Source organism: Cebidichthys violaceus, unplaced genomic scaffold (genome assembly GCF_023349555.1).
Source record: "Cebidichthys violaceus isolate CVI_PGR_0920_01 unplaced genomic scaffold, fCebVio1.0.p SCAF_7, whole genome shotgun sequence".
Taxonomy (NCBI): domain Eukaryota; kingdom Metazoa; phylum Chordata; class Actinopteri; order Perciformes; family Stichaeidae; genus Cebidichthys; species Cebidichthys violaceus.
The window spans coordinates 238,283-258,671 of NW_027176927.1; the positions used below are offsets into that span (position 1 = coordinate 238,283).

Consider the following 20,389-nt stretch of genomic DNA (forward strand, 5'->3'; position numbering starts at 1 on the left):
TGAGATCGAGCTTGGAGGCTTGCAGCAAAATGACTCGACGCCTCCGATGGACACGAGCTCTTTGGACGAATCCAACAAAACCTATGCTACCTTGAAAAACTATAATCATGCATTATTGAATCGGACAAAGGATAGTGTGTAATAGAGAGATCCTAAACCCATTCCCCCCTCCTGAATTATTAATTGAATTCAAATAACAGACGGGATCATTTTCTTAAAATATCTAAATCATTTTTCACAAAAGGCTTAAAACGGACTGTAAAACAACAGAGATGCCGTCGCTGTGTGTGTGCGGATCTGGAAAAGAGTGGGACAAACAGTACTGAAGCAGGACAAACGGTTACCGACAATAACACGCCGATGACTACCCACAACCCCCTTTGTTTAATCAGAGTCGATGGCTTTACAGTAGGCCCCTCCCTCACGACCATCGGTAACCATTATACGACTGAAACCCCATCCGCTTCCCTTTTGGACCATTTCGCCGGCATATCCGCACGATCGAGCAACGAGCAGCAGAAGGATAGTTGGCTAAATGTTGTACTAAGACCAGGCTAAAATATGATAATGAGTACAAATGGGATTATTAGGAGGCTGTGTGTCATCAGCCTGACTGATCCATGATGTCAAACCAGCCAAGCAAATTCAATTAGGCCTGCAATTACTCCCCGGCGCTAGTGGAGACGTATGGGAGACGTTAAATATTGATGGAAACATAGATGCCACATTTGTTTCGTCTCCAAAAGGTGAACGCATCTCCTCGAGGTAATCACAAATGCTAAATACGAAGCCGGTCCATTCGTCACGCTGAGAGGAGAGGATTCATGAAGGGGGCAGCAGACGGTCTGCACATGCTCTGTGGGTTTGTCTGTTTAGACTGAGGGAGCGTCTTCTTCTACCTTTTTTTAAAAAAAAAATGGAGACTTGTGTCCATCGTGGGTTTAAAAATATAAAGGAAACATTCATGTCAATCAGGACCGTTACCTCTTTTTAAAAGAGGAGTGGACTAAAACCAGCATCAGACATAAAGAGGCCGCTCTGGTCTGTTTTAAAGGTCTCAACATAAATGAATGAGAAATGACTGGAATGTTCCCCTTCAACTTAAAAGCTGCATGTTTCATCACAAGCACTGGAAATACTTTTGCGCTTGGAAACTCTATTTGTTAGTTTTAAAATTCCTCATGAGCAGAATTGTTACCAATAAAATATATCGTGAACACTCCCACAATCTGTATTCTAATATGTTTTACGATGTAAATTTTATTTCTAAATGTTTTTTACGAGTACAGATCACAGGCCGTATATAAGAAGTGGATGTATTCATCGAGGCGTCACTCCATATTTGGACGGTGGAGGAGTGATGTCGAGACGGCGTACACGGTAGAATAGCAACCTGTCTATCACAGTAAGCCCCGCCCCTAAAGCATCCCTTGCTTTATGGTCTGTTTGACTCTAAATGGACCATAATGTACGAAATGAACATCATGCTGTATTGAAGAAGACTTGAAACTAGAGATTGAGACCATAAACTCATGTTTACAATGTTTACTGAGGGAATAAATCAAGAGACAAGTAGAGTCATTTTAGACTAGACTTCTATACAACCAGAGGAGTCGCCCCCTGGTGGACATTAAAGAGAATGCAAGTTTAAGGCACTTCTGCATTGGCTTCACTTTTTTCAGACCCAGAGGTTGCTGCCTGGTACAAATAGGACATCATTTGTCGAGAGTTTGTCCAATTTCTGTAATTGCGCTCTTATTTTGATGACCCGTTTCTGAGTCAGCAGGGATGCATCAACTTTACTGTACAAGTAAGGAATCAATGCAGACTCGCCTTGCACCACCCTGAACTGCGTAACGTGGACTCAAAGATGGCGCCCAGTCACTTGAAGGAACATTTCTCGCCGAGTGCATCAGCAAACGTTCTCCAGAGAAGTTTGAGTTTCAGAGACTTTGTTGTTAGTTGTTGCATAGGCCTACGCTGCAACAGCATTTTCATGTTAAATACTTAAATTCTACTTTTAATTCTCAGGAAAAAAAATACAGAATCATTTGCACGTCTGGAGTGGTTTCTGAATCTCAGGTTTCTTTTCATTCGTGGTTTTAGTTTCTTAGTACTCTCCATTTCTCACTAACTGAAGGCCCTTTGAACACAAAGTGTCATCGGCACCACTGCACTCTAAAACCCAGTACTTCTAACATCCAACAGCTGTTAGGTGTTATTGTTGTACTTTAAGAATTATAGGCTTATACACTCTACAATGCTAGAGACATGTTTAGATAAAGAAAAGGGGAAAAAAGGTGTTGAAATTTAGGGGTAAGTGTGACTTCTTTACGGTTTTATGGACCCTGAGGACCGATCATTGGAAACCTCTGGGTTTCACACATTACCTTGATACTGGCAAAAAAAAAAGAAAAGAAAGCAAAGCAAACGTACCTGCTGTTGAACTTCTCAGGATGCTTCTCCCTCATAACATGGAAACGATGTGCAATGGAGGCGTCCTGAAACACGGAAACACATCGCTTCAGTTCAGGTGCTGCGAAAAACCGTGTTTGTTGCAGGTGATTCTCACCTCCTCAAAAACTTCAAACCTGCAGGTTAATCCCCTTAACAGCTCCTCTTGCAGCTCTACAGCGTGCCGTTTGACGCTTTATGATTCTCTGGATTAAGTTCATATCCCGCTGAGATGCCAACGTGTGAAAGCTACGCAACAGAAGCGTAACTATTTGCCTTTACATTGAAAGCATCTTCTTCCTCATTAACAAAGTGTCCCAACTTCTCCGACGGTGCGGCTACACCTCGCGTGCCCCTCGTGTATATTTCTATAGGATGAAAGAAGCTGTGTGCAGGAGGTGGCAGCGGGGTTGAACCTGGGCTGGAGAGGTATTGACAGAAAGCCTGATGAACAGCACGCCGTCTCCACACAGGCTAATTAATTAAACACACATTGTGAGTAATCACAGCTCCCAGCCAACCTACAGGGTGCTGCCGACACCACGGCAACCAAGTTGTTTTCTCTCCCCCTTCCTCCGCCTCTCCCCTTCTCTCTCTCTCATATATATATATATATATACACACACACACATACACATGTCACTCTCGACCTTCCCTCTCACCCTCCTCTCTGACTCTCCCTCTCGCTGTGCCCTGGGGCATAAAGGGCAGCCTCATTGCAGCAGTTCTTGGTGTTACAGCGATACAGTTCACGTTACATGTGTTAGTGCGGGTGTGACTGACGGAGACGCTTCGCCACGAACACCGTCTCCATCTGGCGAGGCTGTCGACTTACGGAAAATAAACAAACGAGCCGCCAGAAAAGACTTTTTGTTGTTGTTGTTGTATCGTTTAAAAAGTCTCAAGCCATAACCACACCCAACAGTGATGTCACGATGTCCTGGAGTACACCTGTACATCACAGCAGCAGGGTCACGAGGTTCCGTGGAGGCGTTACTCTTTAAGTTAGCAGGAGTATAGATTATGCCAAACAAACCAAGTTTCAACGTTCACCTGAGTGTACACTTGCGAACCTATCGGAAAAAAAAAAATCACCTAATTTCAGAATCAATTAAAGGCTCAGTGTGAAGGATTTAGTGGCATCTAGTGGCGAGGTTTGCAGATTGCAACTAAATACCCGTCCGCTTATTCCTCCCTTTCCAAGCGTGCAGAACTACGGAGGCCTTCAGGTGTCATTAAAAAACGGGAAGTTCTCCCTCTAGACCCAGCGTTTGGTTGCAAACATTGGCCGACACCGCGAAGACGACCCGCTCCACTGTGTGTAGACACGAGGGGGCTCATTCTGAGCTTAATGGAAAACACAAAAATCGTAATGCAGCCGTCAAGATGATGGGAGCTTATTAATAACAAGCGATCAGTTACGATTTAACGTAACACCGGGAGTTAATGCAACCCTGAAAGTGCACTTTCAATCACGGTTCGAGTGAGACGTTTTCCCTCCTGTAGCAGCCAGACAACTTGAAACACGTGGTAAACGACGTACATTGAAATAAAAAAAACGCTCCAAAACTACTTGGTTAGCCTTAATAAAAAAACATCAATCATCAGTATATGTTGAGGTAACAAAAGCACTTGGTTCATTCTAAGCTCAGGTAGATCTCACTGCACTATATCTTTACATCGTAATAGTGGTTTGCTGCTATATATCGATGCTCTGAATTTGAAATACAGCTCCTTTTGATTCATATCTTTAAATTAAACACCTTGTTCTTATGTCAATAAGTATGCAGAGGACCTCGCCGACAGCTTGTATAGTCTGAGGGTAATGAAGTACAGAGAGAGAGAGATGCTGAAATTTCCTTTAATTTGCACTTCTAAGTCAGTGTCAGCAGGAAAACGCTGGCAAGGCCTTGGTGGAGAAAGAGACTAACTGACAAACTTCTCAGGAAGGAGTGAGAGAAAGTTGCTGTAAACTTTTTTGGGCTTGTTCCTCTTCTTCCTCCTCCTCCTCCTCCTCCTCCTCCTCCTCTACTGAAGCAATCTGTTTTGACCCGCTCCATTTTGAGTGGCACTACACTACAGGGAAGACCCCCTGCTAGCTCTCTGTACAGAAATTTAGGAGAAGCCAAAAAGAGGAAAAAAAAAATAAAAAAAAAATCAATGGAGCTTCTCTTGATGTCTCTTCAAGACGCTGTAAGCTGAAGACCAAAAGAAATTCTTCACAATCCCCGCAGACTCACCTCACGCTTCCAACGCGAGCCAGAGAGGCGAGATGATGGATGTATCTGAGAGGCTGTAACTTGATTTTCTTACAAACAGGACAATAGCTGCAAACAAGAGAGCGAAGGCGAGGAGAGGTTGTCTCCCCTTTGGTTTGGGCTCTATTATCTGAGATCTGTACAAGTGGAGCTGCTGGCTTTTGCAACAGTAAACAGCGATTTCAAGCAGCCGGTGGGTTGGATGAAGGCCTTTGACGTTTCTCCGTCGACGCAGCGTTTGTGTTTGAAAGTGGTGAAACTTTTCAACTGAACCGGCTCAACATCACATGATGCACAAAGAATATATATATATAAATATATATATATATATATATATATATATATATATTATATATATATATATATATATATATATATATTTATATATATATTATATATATATATATATATATATATATATATATATATTTTCGTAATGTTTTTTTTAAATAGGGATGTATATCAGAACATGGCAGATGTGCAAAATTACTTATACAATTTTAAAACGTATTAACTAAAGACATTAAAAACAAAAATTAACTTATTTAACTAATTTATGGAAATAGAAGCACCAAGAAAAAATAAATAAATAAATACATTTATTTTAAATAAATATAGAAATGTATACAAATTTTAATTTTGAGTCAGAAAAATGTCTTTATTCTATTACATTTTTTTTTCTTTTACCCATTTTCTTTATTCTTCTTTATTCTTTATTCTTCTTCTTTATTTTGAGACTCCTCGTGACCAACCGAATTCAGTTAAACAATAAATAAATGTGTTAAATGTTAAATTTCACCAATTTTTGGTGGGATCGTTTGATGATAAAGAACAGCAACCTTGTGTTTAAACTTCTCACCCTGCTGCAGTGATGTAGTAGTGCACTCCAGGTGTACACCGTGACATCATAAGGTGCAGACCTGAAATAATGTTTAATGATCAAAAGTATTTAGTAAAAAAACGTTTCTTTTGAGTGGGCTGAAATTATTGCATTTTCCAACTCTAAGGCGATAAACATGACTGTTCATTTCTCCTCACTGAATGTTTATCAGTCTGTAGAGTCTGAACTGGAGAATCATTTTGCCACTTTTGGCTTAATTAGTGAGTAATTTAGTCTTCAGATTAGGACAATATATAGTGAGAAAGAGCAGCTGACGTAAAACACGTCTCGGCACAAGATCCGTTTAGCTGTTTTGGAGCTTTTGATCAAATCACACATTAAAATCTAATTATCATTTTTCTGAGCGCTGTAACCACTTTCTTGACTTTTCAAAAATTCACTCTTAACAATCTGCTGATGAAGATCATGTGATATAACCGAGAGCTCCAGAACAGCTAGCCTCTAGGTGCTCTCAGAAAAAAACAAAAAACACATTTTAACTTCTCCATAACTGGACTTTATCTACTGATGGAGATCATGTGAAAACTGCTCCAAAATATCTACTAAATGGAACTTGGGGTCAACTACTTTTGGGGTTTAAAGTATCCTTGAGTCGTGTTAATGCCTTTCATTCCTCGTTAAGACATTTAAAACGCTATTTATTTTTTTATATTTTGAATTGTTTATTTCCATTTTTAAATACGTACAATCACTTTTCAAAGACATGAGCAAAATTACAATTTCTTGATATTAATGACATTAAAAACTTTGAAAACAGAGCCGTACAACCTAAATGAAAGGGGTCGAGTCAGTGGCAGCATCACCACGCGTCGGACACATCCCCGTCCTCCTGACCCCCTCGCGGCAGCGAGACGTTCGTCAGCTCGCTCTCTCTCCCGCTAGCTGCCCTCAAATAATTACCAATGTAAAAATCTGGCACCCAAATTAATACAGGACATGTGTAATGTCCTCTCATAGCTCAAAGTTTAGTCCAATTATGAGTGGGCCCCAGCGGTTTGATGTGCCTTTCACTACGGGGGGAGAGTAATGGCTTTGACAGGAGCGCCAGGGTCATTAGGGCGACTGACTGCATTATGGTAGTGGAGCGCGCTCAGTGATTAGTTCTGTCTCTCACCCCTGGCCCTGATTGAGATCATTACACTTCAAGTCACTTCCACATCCTCCCAAAGGGATGGCGGCCATTAATTCCCAAACCGACTGGGCTGTGGCAGAAGGTAAAAAAAAAAGGGATGGTTTGGAAGAATCACCTGAGTTCTTGGATTGAAATGACTTGAAGTGAAATGAGTTTCCGTTTGCTCGTGATTAGAGAGGGATGAGCGCAATCGGACAAATAGAAACGTAGAAGTTCTCGTTCAGCGACTTCAGATCCGAGCGCACGACGGCGGCGACACTCCTGCTGATCTCTCGTTTTTTTTTCCGACGGCGTCATTACAGAAACAATCTACTCCCCATCTGCATAATCTCTGAGGTAATTACCAGCTTGACTTGTCGCGTAATCTTTATTGTAATTTTTTTTTTCCCCCACAAGAAATTATGGAAAAAATGTGTCACGAAAATATTATATCACACTCAAATCCCATAGAGAGCTCAAAAGTCTTTCTTAATCCCCCACGAACAACTTCATTTGTCATCATCACGCCTGCTGGGTGCTAATCCCGCTAACAGAGCGGAGACAATAGGGCTTATAATGACTTCGTGAACCAGCCGGGCCAAAAGCTGCTTTCTACGGTTCAGCAAGAAGGAATCGACCGCTCCCATGAAAGAACTTCCTGTTGTCTCCAGGGTGTTGTAGCTTTACTTGACTGCATGAATCTTAAAAAGTGGCATGAAAAGAAGTAACATTTGGGAGGAAACATGTGCCTCTTAAGACAATACTAGTTAAGTAACATCAATGCATCCATACTTTTCCAAAAGACTCCTCTGGAAGAGTTTTCTATAAATTTGTAAATTTGTAAATTTGTACCCGCGTGTTACTCCTCTTCACATCCCTCTATATGTTTATTTCTTCATGTACAAGCTTGGCTGTTGAGTTTCTGGTTGTCTCCTGGTCCGGATACATTTTTGAGGTCAGCTTCGTCGTCGTAACCCAAAATGACCACAGATCCCCCCCCCCCCCCTGACATGTGAGGAGGTTCGTCCGGTTGGACTCAGACATTATGGAGCTTCTCTAAATGCAGCAACTCATTCAGGCAAATCCAGTGGTGGGAAAAGTCCCTCGATCCTTTGTGTGTACTAATACCACACTATGAAAATACTCCACGTCAAGTAAAAGTCCTGCATTCTATGCTGCTGTATACTTTCTCCTGCACTACTTTTGTCTCTTTGCTTTAGTTACTTTATAGATTTTACGTCCCCTTCCTGTCCCGCGAGGATCACTTATTTCGCTGGAGCGCGTGACTTTTTCATCTACATAAATGAACATCTCTTACATTCAAAGCTGTTGCCAGACGACTTCAAATGCCGCTGGTTAAGCCCACGGCCACTAGGGAAGGCTCTCTGTGTTTCGCGGTATACCAGAGTTGTGGCGTTTGTCCAGTAAAGCCTCAGTAATACCTTCCGCAAGGACGTCCGCGCGGGAATCTGTTGACGTGGAACCTTGATGATTTTTATACCGATAGTGTGACGCCACTTTGGCCATGCGGACACTCGCAACCTCGAGCACGAATCACACTAAAACTTTATTTAATTTCTGAGGACGTAGTACACAACCGATGGTCCAAACAGACACACGGGGTACATGAGGCAGCCAGCACGCTCACTCGGAAGCAAAGATAAAAGCAAGCCTGGTTTTACACTCAAGGCTTTATGCTGGATTTTTGCTGAAATCACCCGAAATCTATATTTTTCACCTTGTTCCCTAAACACACACACACTCATTTTGTGTGTTTTTAAAATGGTGTGTAAATAAGGCTGATTTGGCCAAAAGCAGCTCTGACCCACGAGACACAACCAACGTACTAAACCAACGTGTCCTCACATGTTTCGCATGACATCGTACCGAAAGTTACTCCTCATTTTTCGTGCGTTTTTCCTACAACACGTGTCAATTTCCACTCGTGACATGCATCCGGTCTTTTCAAAATAAACAGGAAACTACTCAGTTTAGGCAACAAAGATCTGTGGTTGTATTGAGGAAGAGATTGTCATTTGGGATAAAATAACTAAGGTGTGTGTTTTTGCGGTCTTTTTGCGGGATATCTACAAATTCCGGCACGTTACTTTTTGCAGGTATAGCTAGGAATGCAGGATGATAACAGCCTGAATGAATCTATGGAGGAAGTATTGTTTGAGACGTGTCTCTTAACATCTATCCCGGCAAATTAATGCACTGGAACGTCAGGATGAATGCTGAGAGATTAACTTCCCACCGTAACCACTTAGCCCCGTACGTTCTGCAGACGTGATGGCAGCTGGTGTTCTCCTCTATCACAATGTTAACAAGACCCGTCCGCTAAAGTCCTCCGACATCGTCATTAGGGGCCCGGGCTGGAGGTGTTATTCAACTAACATTTGTGAGGCCATGCATCACTTAATGTCGCCGCCGCGGTCTGCGCGAAAACCCCCCCTCACAACATCGAGTGGCTCCCTCCTCTGCCACCTGCAAATGTCAATTACCATATTTCCTCCTGACATTTATCGGTAATGGCTAACATGAGCTACGTGAAATCAGTGTCATTATGTTGGAGATGGACAGGAGAGGGGGGTGAGGGGGGGGTGCTGACGGCTTATGAAGGCTTGTTTATCAATCAGAGGCGGTTGAGGCTTGAGCACATCTCAATAAAGGCCTAACCAGAATGTGATCAAAACAAATGAATTGACTGATTATGCCGTTACTGCAGGTTTTTAACTTTAAACCAACAACTGTCAACAAAGAGGGAGTTTCACTTTCAGCGCGTCGCTCCCGACCTTCTTCTGTTCTGTCGGGTTCGGCTGTTTACCGGCACCTCCGATATTCTGCGGGCTGAGACTTCGTCGCCGCGATTAAACTTAACTTTCGGTGTGAAAGGTTTGACAAGCTGCCATATGCTCCTTCCTCCAGCAGCAGTGTGCCGTTACTCTAGCCGTGCTGTCACAGTCAAAAACTAAAAGTTACACCGTGCCGAGAGGTGAAAGGTGCCGGTAAATGCAGCTCCAAATGCATCTTAACACGGGCGGGATGTGACAGAAGAGGCGCTCTAGCTGTACGTTCTTCTGTTCCATGATGGTTCAACAATTAATGAGGTCATAAAGGACATTAAGGACAATTTGCAGGGAAAAAATAGATAATATAAGTTTGTTAAAAAACCTTTAACGACTGGATCAAATGTAGTTTATCTTACTATATGTATAACAAAGAAAATAATGACTGAAATATTTTTTTTAATTTTTGTAATTCAACATATTTACGTGTTTACATGATTGTTTGTTTTGTTGGTATTATTATTACACAATGTTTTACTCTCCGTTACTGTTTATTTGCATTGCTTTACAAATACAAATATTATCACTGTTTAACCATTTTCTCATAATTGAAGTACGAGAATAAAAAGGTGGATTCTTTTTATTTTGAATATCTTTCTCCAAAAAAACAACGTTGGTGCAGATATTAGCTGTTTTCTTTTCTCTACTTGTGAGTTGGTCACGTCTGACAGTGAAAACGTGAGACTCACCATCGTGATCTGATCGCACCGAGGTGTCTTTTTGTCGATGGTTGCGCACAGCTACACACTACCAGCAGCTGCGTTCAGGACGCCGGAGATCATCGACTTAAAAACTAAAACGTGGCGACGCAGGAACACACAGCAGTGAGGTGTCAGCCCGTTTATCAAAGACGTCACTGAACTTGTGGTTTTCTCTCCAACACATTCCAGTTTTCTGAGTTTAGAGGCCTTTACACATTTCTGTTTTTGAGCTGCTGTTTTTGTCATGAATGCTCTCACACAGAACCCAAATATTACATGGCCTGAACCAAGACGGCAGACCTGATTACTCCTTTCAACCTTGACAAAGACCAGATCCACTCATTCCTTTTCTACCTTTCACAATAAAAGCCCTAGACATAGAATATTCACCATTGAGTCTTTAGCATTTTTGTATATTTTACGTGTCCCGCCCCCCGGTGTGTAAAATGAACTCCAAAAACAGAAAAACTTGAAGTACTGTTTAACTCAAGTTATGAAGAAATACATATACACATACACATACACACATATATATATATAGATATATATATATATATATATATATAAAAAAAGATGAATCAGTCCCCACGGTTACTGACTGAAGTCCAACTCACCACTCCGATGGAGAAGTAGTTGTTAACGATGCTGTAAGGCACCGGGTCCCCTCGCTCCTCCTTGTCGGTGGGCGTGACGTCAATCTTCCAGCGATCCAGCATCATCTCTGAACTGTTCTCGATGTCGCGCATTATCTTCAGGAGGCTCTCGCCCTCATAGCCTTCAGGGAAACAGACCGCGAGATGTGCGTCACATTGTGTCGAGGACGACTTTCTACTACGCGGCAGATGCTTTGAGGTGACTTACGTTGAGTGGAAACCGCCTCTGAATTCTACCTCTGAATTCTTCCATAACTTTTTATCTTTAACTATTGTAACTATCTATCTAATTTAACTATTAATAATTTAGCTCTGAAGATTTTGTCCCTAAACGTATTAAAAGTGTCCGTTTCATAGCAAGACTTTAATGAGACTTTTCCAAATGTATCTTCCCTGACAAGAACACAAAATATTGTTAATTTAAAAAATAAAGTTATATTTTAGTCTAATGAATACAAATATTGGCTTTAAAATTGTATTGTAATTTCAGTCTAGGCGTCACCAGTGGGTGTCAAACCCCTCGTAGTGTAATTTAGCATTAAGATCAAAGAGTCAGTAGATTAATCACTCAGCTGATCGACTACTTTGATAATCAAATAATTGTTTGAGTCATTTCTGAATGTGAAAATGTGTTGCTTTTTTCCATTTTTTTTTCATATGATCGCAAACTACCTCTTTCTACTTAAAACAATGTTAATGATAAGGATAACATTCACGCTGGGTTAAAGCATCGACGTCAGTACCTCCTCCCCATCGCAGACATCTTGCCAGGTCGTTGCCCGTGCCAAGAGGAAGTATACACACGGGGGGGTTCCTGTCCAGGTTGGCCTTATCTGGAACAGCGGGACAAAACATCACAACACCGTACGAAACACAAAGGCCGCACCAAGAAAACTAAACTCTGGGCGAATACTTGCAAAGAAAGCTACAACTACAAGTCAATACGAGCGTCCAGTTGTGCAGTCTATTTCAGGAGATGGCTATTTCAGGAGATGGTTATTACCTCTCTTTGTTTTTGATTGATAAAAAATTGAGGCAATTTTTCAAAGCCAGAACACGTCTTCAAGACCCAATAAAGAAGGCCAGGGGGGGTGTTTTTTTTTCTTCCCTCCCTTGAAATGATGACTTGTATGTTGTTTTCCAACCCACGTAATCATCCCACTTTACCACCCTTGATTACGCAGGCTCGGACGTAATGAAAGCGTTGCAAACCGTAAAGTACGCTGTACTACCTAAGGCTGAACAACAAGAGTTGCTGCTGGCTTTGAAAAATGAATATAAACAAATGTAATTCCCCCCCCCCAAATGGAGCGTTTAAGTTGCACCTCGGGAGGTTTGAGAGTTTGTAAAGTCTGTAATTTGAAATAATTAATGGGACCAGATTGTTGCTATTGTGAGCTGTACGATGTATTCTGTACCTATGAAGTCCAGGATCCAGCCCACGGTGCCGTCCCCCCCGCAGGCCAGCACTCTGAAGTCGGGAACATCTCGGAAGAAGTTCAGCCTGCAAACAAACACAGTCCGCTGTGCGCATCACTAACAGGACACAACATGTGGTTAAATGAAAGTCATCTACACGTACATGTTCTGTGCTTATTTACAAATCGCCATCGCAGCGGTGTAACATCGCCGTAACTTTTTATGTTTATCTTTTTATAATGATGAACTTCAACTCCCCCCGGTATGCACCTTCTTTCAGTTGGGAAGTTAAGGTTCAGCATCTTCTTAATAAGAAATATGTTTCTCTATACTTTTGTGACCTCATGAGAATAACTCCAATAACACAACGGAGGGTATAGTGCTGCATCGATGATAATGCAAATAACAAGCAGACATGTAGACTGTGTGTCTCAATGAATCCTCCGCTCACTCCTGCCTTCACGAGCGTGTAGGAGAACTACGGTGGCCTTCAGGTCAAAAGGCAAAAGGCCTAGTCAGCGTTTGGTTTGTCCGCTCTGGGCTACTGTAGAAACATGGAGGGGCAACGCGGTGAACTCTTAGTTTGAGGTGATTATTGATTCATGAAAACATTCCATTTCTGCCAATAAATCCTCTAAATCCTTCACACCGCTCCTTTAAAAAAACACATTTGCAGCTGTGGTAATGGGGATGTTTCATGTTCTGGGGACTTCTGAAACACATCAGCTGAAAAGATTCCTAAAATTAGGAAAAGTCCTAAAGTATCAAGCTGTTAAAACAAATCTAAGTACGCTGTTAAAGTGGCCCCCAGAGCATCAGGGTTAAGATTGGTCAATCAGTTGCTCTGATTAGTTAGTTAAAATGATTGAGTTAAAAAAGTGCTGAACAAGGCACCTTGTTGCTGGAATGTCCCTCCATGGAATACGTTCTGTGCTGCGTTTTCATCATTCTGCGTGTGTTCCCACTTCCTTTTCAAGTTCGATACTTGTCATGCTCCCTCGTGTCATATTCTCATTTCTTTTCTTTCCAGGTCAAAGAAAAAAAAAAAAAATGATGCGGTTTGATCGGGTGTTAAAAGAAATGACAATTACTTAAGACGTATCAGCTTTTTGCCTGTCGAGTGTTCACATGACAGATCTGTGTGCGGATCATATCCTCGAGCCCACTGCGAAACCCCCTCTAATCCCACACGACAACACGTGTCGCGCTGACAATAACTCATCCGACGAGCTAGCCCGCCTGTTGGAGGGCTAATTGGATCATGACAGGCAATGTTCAGTCCAACTTCTTCCGTTCCTTCACAATAACAAAGCCCTAACTGAATGAGCCAGCCTCCGAGCCTCGTATGGCGGGTAAATGATTCGCTCAATTACTCTCCAACTGGGACCGCAAACCGCATTAGACGCAAAAACAGACGGCCGCCGAACATGAAAGAGGCAACTTTGGGGGATATTTAAATACCAAGAAACAAAAACACTTAATTTGCCGTGATCGCATTAGCGAGGCTGCTAATTGACAGCAGCGCGTGCGGCTGCTTCGGGCCTGCAGTGTCCGACGGTGACCGTTCACCTCTCTAATGTGCGCGGCGGCGGTGTGTACACTTGGCTAAATATTAACAAAGTTACAGCGGGGGGAGGGGGGGGCGGGGTCAATCTGGAATGCTGTCAGCTTCTGAGGAGATGCTCTGGCTTCAAGCTCCAGACGGGCGATGTCTCGGGCCACGTGCAGGGGGGGGGGGGGGGGGGGGGGGGCATGGAGGGAAGAGAGACACAAAAAAAACAGTGGACACAAGGTCAGCGCCCCCCCAAAAAAAACATGGGTGCTGCGTCGGCAAAATCTGTGGCGAGAGAGCTGCTCCAGCTTTCTTTAAAATAAAACGACGTGTGCCGCTGTGTATTTATTTTTTATAAGCCACAAAGAGTCTGCGTTTCAGACCTAATCAAAGCCAAACAACGTGGCGGCACGGCGGAGAGGCGCTCCTGTATGTCGCGTACCGCCAAAGTGGCGAGGGAGCCTTATGCATGTAAATGATCCATTCATTCTCTTAATCACAGACGTGAACCATAGGAAGCCCGACGCCGCGCCGCGCCGCACCTACGGCCCCGCCGGTGAGCTGCTCGTCTGTATGCGCGATCACATGTGGGACGGCGAGAGCGTCGGCCCCCGTCTCTCCGTCCGTCAAGTCATCGGTGTCACCCGCTCCCCCGTTCACATGCGGGCTTATGCATATGGAGCCGGGCTACGGCATGACACCGTCGTCTCCAGCACTGGTTACGAGTGAGCCCACCTCATTTGTGTCGGCGCCGCGTGAGGGAAGCGAGTGAAGGGTCTAATATTAAAAGGGCCTCTCTTGCATGTGATGGAGGTTATTATTATTATTATTATTATTATTATTATTATTATTATTATTATTATTATTATTATTATTATTATATGTGAGCAGCCTGTTTGTAAACAGAAGATCATTAGATACTGTATGATTTGTCTTTCTTCGCTTATTTCTATTTTGATGTTTACGACTATTAACGTCATAATTGAGATTTTAAAAACGCATTGGAAGATCAATTTATAATCTTTAAACTACATTTCTCAATTTGCTGCCTAAACTATGTCTTTTGCAGGGCCTTTCCTCTCTGTTTTGTGTTTCTTTTATTAAATAAATGAAATAAAATAAACTATAGGAAAAGCAAAAATGTATTTTAGAAGTGTGTTTTAAACACGCTGTAATAACAAAATGTTTTTAATTCAGTTGTGTTCTCTTCATGTAGTTTCATGCACCAATTCATCGATTATAGTACATCTAATATCGTTATTTAACTTAGAATAAAAACATTTGAGTTATAAACAAAAAGTTACCACTTTTCCTTAAAGGGACAGTGTGTAGGATTTGGTGGCATCTAGTGGTGACGTTGCAGAATGCAACCAAATTACTTCTTATTACCAGAGTACTTCCTCCTCCGCTGCTTAATGGGGTCAGTATGAACGGGAGGAATGATAGCAGCAAGACATACTGCTTTAATGTGTATATGTGTGTGTATTGAAGCGATGTTTACGACGTACCCTGGCATGGGTCCATTCTTGGCCAGGTTGTACACTTGCCTCGGGTTCAGAAGATACTGGAACTTCCTGTAAATCCTGCAGGAGTGAACGTGCCGAGACAACGTATGTCAAGACGGCAAACAGACAGTCAAACATTCAAAGAAGAAGAGCTAAATCACAGAGAACACACGATTACAAAAAAAAAAGGTGGATTCAGTGTCAGATTCCGTCCTGTAAGCGCCGGCGTCCAATCAGAGCGGGACGAGGCAGCGGGACTGGGCAGCGAGGGGGCGGGACGTACCCAAAAGACATACCCTTGAGGAGAAACCATTAGAAAGACTAATTCATTTTAATTTCAATTTCATTACATCAACTGGCTGAAGTCATATTTTGATCTCATAATTTAAACAAATGAGGGGCCGGCCGTAATAAGGAGCGAATGAATATGTTTCAGTAATAACCCAATTAGCCCTGGGTTAAAGAAGGGGGCCCGGCGAGGAGGGTGTCTGCGGAGAGCCGGGCGGTGGAGGCGGTCGGCGCTTCCAGGGTCGACGTCCTCGTGGCTTTTTTTTTTTTTTTTTATATTCGACAGAGTCAGCCCGAGGCACTCGGCAGCCAGAGGCCACGCCGCCGCCGCCGCCGCCGCCACCTTCCCTCTGCGACGGAGGAGCGGCGCTTCAGAGGCCTCTTGTAGCATGTTGAGACAGATTGTGTACTCACCTCTCTCCCTGCTTCCCCCCGCTCTTCGGATTGACGAACACTAGCAGAGGATGAGTGCCCTCTATTGTTGTGATCTGAATGGGAGATGTCAAAACAAAACCGTTGGTGTTTGGAGACTGCAGGATGCTTCACAGGAATTCACTTTCAAGCCATATCCCTCAGACGTTGTTTTTTTTTTTACGCAGCAGTGCCAGTCATCTGTTTCACAGCTTCCCTGTTTCACGGTACCAGGATGTACGGCAAAAGTGTGGGCGCTCACCGTTTTCTGTGCCCGAGTTCCAAAATCTAATCTCGTGTTAATTATAATATCTAATTATAAAAAGGAGAACAGTGATAAAAGTCCTCAAAAAAAAAAAAAAAAGTATTTCTACAGTAAAATTTTAGAAAATAAATCACATGAATGTTCTTTTTTCTGATTAGCTGAAGTAGTATATTCAAAGAATCCTATAAAAAGATTTTTAAAAAGCATGTATTAGTAGTCTGTATGGCAATACTTTCTGACTTTCTAGTCTAAGGTACAAATCTGTAAAAAAATCATCTTATAATATATTTATATAAAGGCTGATATTTCTTAAAACAGCTGGGCACTGTAGCTTTTATCAAACGTGACTCAAACAAGAGTTATAGCGCATTCGTTTGGGAACTATTTTCAACGGCGGATTAATACAAATGAAGTGCTCTGGTGAGTATTTTGACGGTTTATGTGTGATTTTTTTAATAAATAAACTACAGTGTGTGTTCATGGTAATGAAGGAACACGTCATCCAGTGCAACAGTGAGGCCTATCGATGTGTTGTAACAGTTTAAACAATGGAGCTCTACGGCACAGAGGAAGAAGATATCACAGTTATTGTCTTCAATAAAATAACTACATATTGTGCATTTGCTCCAGTTTTGATTTGAAATGAAGGTTTTCCTCAGAAGTTGATGATGTCGGATGCGAGCCGGGTTCCAGTGAGCAGACATACGGTCCAGTAAAACCACCCATCCATCTCTCAGCCAATCAATGCTCTCAACCTGATAAATCACGATTCACAATTCAGCCGTAATAGTTATTTGTCACCGCTTCCTAAATTGGCGGGGCAGTTTGTCTCGCGCGACGTGAGAACGGGTAGAAAAAGAAGAAAAAACAAAAACGCAGCGGTGCCGGAGGGCCGGACCCACGGAGCGCCAACGCCAACGGAGCTCTCATCCAGCGGGCGCCCCGTTTGAAATCGGCCCCCTTTTGGTGCTCTCCCTGACACAGATGAAGCGCTTTAAACTCCCCCTGTCTGCTATCCCAGCAGGCCGAGGGTGAATTAACGAGCTCCCCCGCCCTGTCCGGAGTGATCCATTACTTCCTGTAATTATAAATAATAATCTTGATTATTACGCTGGTTAGCCGGCGAGAGGCATAGATGGATGTTGCCCCGGGATATGATTCATCAGATTTCTCTCTCCCAGCCACGCGCAGACGAGCAGTCGCCACCGACCGGCTGACAGATAGGAGAGCGGATCTGAGCGGACTGGGCTCTGCTGCACAACACTGATCACCAGCAGTCCCGTCACGTGACCGACAGCAGAGGCTCCTTCCAACATGAATGCAAACACTAAAACAAAACGACAAGGCTGCTGGTTTACAAATCGGTGCAGAATGCATTTTCTGGGATTATCTTTATCACTTTGAAATCACTTCTGGCTCCTCTTTGCATTGCAGATCTTTAAACCCTTTTACTCTGCACCAAGACGCCTCAGACCAGATCAGAGATCGTCAAAAGGTCTAAAGACAGAAAGGTGGATCGTGTTTTTAACGTTTTAGGGACTAACTTTAACTACTAACTTTAACGTTTGGCCCTCATTGAACCTCTGTTTTTGAAAGGCGCTACAAAGACAAAGCTTACTGTCTCACCGTGACTTACTACTGAACTTGTTCCGACAGTAGACAGATGCAGTCTGGCGAACATCTGGTGAAATATGTCCAGGCTGGACTGCGCTTTTCGATTTTTACATCTAAATGCTTTGAAAAAAATCTTTAAAAAAGGTGGTTCTCATATCAAATTCTTCCCCACCACAGTGTGACCTCATCATCACTGAAATGGAAGTGATCCCTGTGTGTTTTACACTGGAGCAGTGCAGTGTGATGAAGGCATGTTATATGTATTGAAAATGTGAGCGGGCTCAGACTCACCTGCAGTCCTTGGCCGTCCACTGTGACGGAGTTGGCTCTCTGCATCTTCCCTCTGCTCGACTGGCTGCAGCGGGAGTCCTTCCTCAGCGTCGACTGTCTCTCCTGGAGGTCAACGGTCAAACAGCGGGTCCATGAATGAGGTTCAACTCTCACAAAATGATGCATGACACACGTTTAAAGCCGTTACTTCATTTAGATTAGTCTGAAGACTTAAATACGAGCATCTTCTCTGTACATTATTCACGTTTTTTGCGACTGCTGTCTAAGCCCGTCGTCGTATTTGTTGTTGAGGTCACGACGTTGGCATTTTATCTTATGACTTTTAATGAACAAATAAATCAATAAACTGGCACAAAGCTTTGAAACAGCTCAGGACAAATGAAAATGAAATCACTTTGCTGTATGACATCATAATTTCCCAATAATTCATTAATCCAGAAACTACCTGGAAATAACTTTATTAATCTGGTTGTGGTTGTAAAGTTCAGAGACGGTGGTTTGAATTAGTTTATAGTTCAGTTTATGAGGAGATGTTGATTTTAAATAAAACCTCATAATCCAATAAATTAAATATCAAAAATTAAATCAGAAAATGTGGTTCATGCCTGCATGGTTGTAACACGCTGTCTTTTTTTCCCCCCCTCTGTTGGAAAAAAATGAATCAAACTTTTTCCGACAACAGAAGTCAAAATGATTACACCAGGATAGATTTTAGGTGCAGTCTTTTTCCATGAAATAGACGTGTTCTATTTTGGTAATAATCTCGGGGGAAAGAAAGCAAAAAAAAAACAACAAATAATAAAAGCTTTTCCATTTCAGAGCTCAGTGGGAAGAACGGAGGCCGATGATTGCATCCTCAGGTGACACGGCGTCAAACGAGGTTAGCCTCCGACGGGCCGCCGACCAGAGAGGCGAGCCGAGTCTTACCAGGACGACGGGGCAGATGGAGTTGGGGGGCAGGATGTGATCCTTCAGGGGTCCGCAGTCACACTCGGGTTTCACGTGGGAGGCACACTTGTTATGGAGCTGGAGGAGGTCGCAGCCGTTAGTTAGCAGCCGACTTGCGTCACAAACACACACACACAAACACACACACACACACACACACACACACACACACACACACACACACACACACACACACACACACACACACACACACACGCTAAAGTTGTACACTTACAGGTACATGCTCGGAGATTTATTTGCGTTACACGTGTCATTGCTTCGGTTTTAATTTCTATTAACTTGCAACCGCACAAACAAGTGTTTTCAGGGTGTAAATTGGTGGGATGACTTGTGAGGCATCCGAGGTGCTAAAACGAAACCCTAAAAAAAAAAAAAAAAAAGAAAGAAAACACAAGAAGCAGTGGGAATATAATGAGGAGGTGAGCTGCCTCTCCTCGGGTGGCGGCTTACCGTGATTTGACACCACACACAGTGGAGCCCAGTCAGGCCCTGGTAACACTTGATGGTTTTGTGACACTTGTCACACTTGGTGGGGCAGTTCCCTTCCACCCAGAAATGATGCATTACCTGCAGGGAGAGAGAGAGAGAGAGAGAGGGAGAGAGAGGGAGAGAGGTGAGAAAAGAAACATGGTGCAGGAAAAACAAGATGTATACAAAGGCACAAGTGACACAACAATTAAAGAAAGCAAGAAAGAAAAAAAGAAAAAGCACAGCCGAGAGCCAGAAAGGCCCAACACACGGTGCCGTGCGTCTCTTAAAGCAGGCTTGTCCCGGTGATTAGCGACGCTTAGCAGCAGATTGAGTTGTTTTAATTCCAGTAGAAGAAGAAGAAGCCCTCGTCCTGAGCAGCGCGGATCCAAGCGTGCCGACTGCTAAACACTCCAATTGGACGCACCTCTGTGTTTTTCTTGGACTTGACATATGTTTTGATGCAAGACGGCGGAGCGCGAGCCACGCAGCGCTCGTGGACTGTGTACTTGCAGACTGGGGGGGGGGGGGGGGGAGAAGAAGAAAAAAACATTTTAATTTAAGACTTAGGAGAAGATGGAACACAGAGGATAGGAGGAAAAAACAACAACAGTGCTATAAGTGCTTTACACCAGGGCTTGAGTAATGTGTTTGTGAAAGCTGCACTGAAGGTGTTGCCA

The 20,389-nt window shown here is 43.0% G+C and overlaps 1 protein-coding gene across 2 annotated transcripts in view; it reads right to left on the bottom strand.

Annotated features, from left to right (window-relative positions):
- dgkb (diacylglycerol kinase, beta) overlaps positions 1-20,389 on the bottom strand; it is a 63,151-nt gene that overhangs the window by 19,820 nt on the left and 22,942 nt on the right. For both annotated transcript variants that reach the window (XM_068735934.1, XM_068735933.1), the window contains 10 exons: positions 20,137-20,225; positions 19,692-19,808; positions 19,200-19,298; positions 18,273-18,374; positions 16,106-16,179; positions 15,407-15,481; positions 12,346-12,431; positions 11,671-11,760; positions 10,889-11,049; positions 2,437-2,501 (listed from right to left, as the gene is read on the bottom strand). In XM_068735934.1, the coding sequence (XP_068592035.1) occupies positions 2,437-2,501; positions 10,889-11,049; positions 11,671-11,760; positions 12,346-12,431; positions 15,407-15,481; positions 16,106-16,179; positions 18,273-18,374; positions 19,200-19,298; positions 19,692-19,808; positions 20,137-20,225 (958 nt within the window). The remainder of the gene's footprint in view (positions 1-2,436; positions 2,502-10,888; positions 11,050-11,670; positions 11,761-12,345; positions 12,432-15,406; positions 15,482-16,105; positions 16,180-18,272; positions 18,375-19,199; positions 19,299-19,691; positions 19,809-20,136; positions 20,226-20,389) is intronic.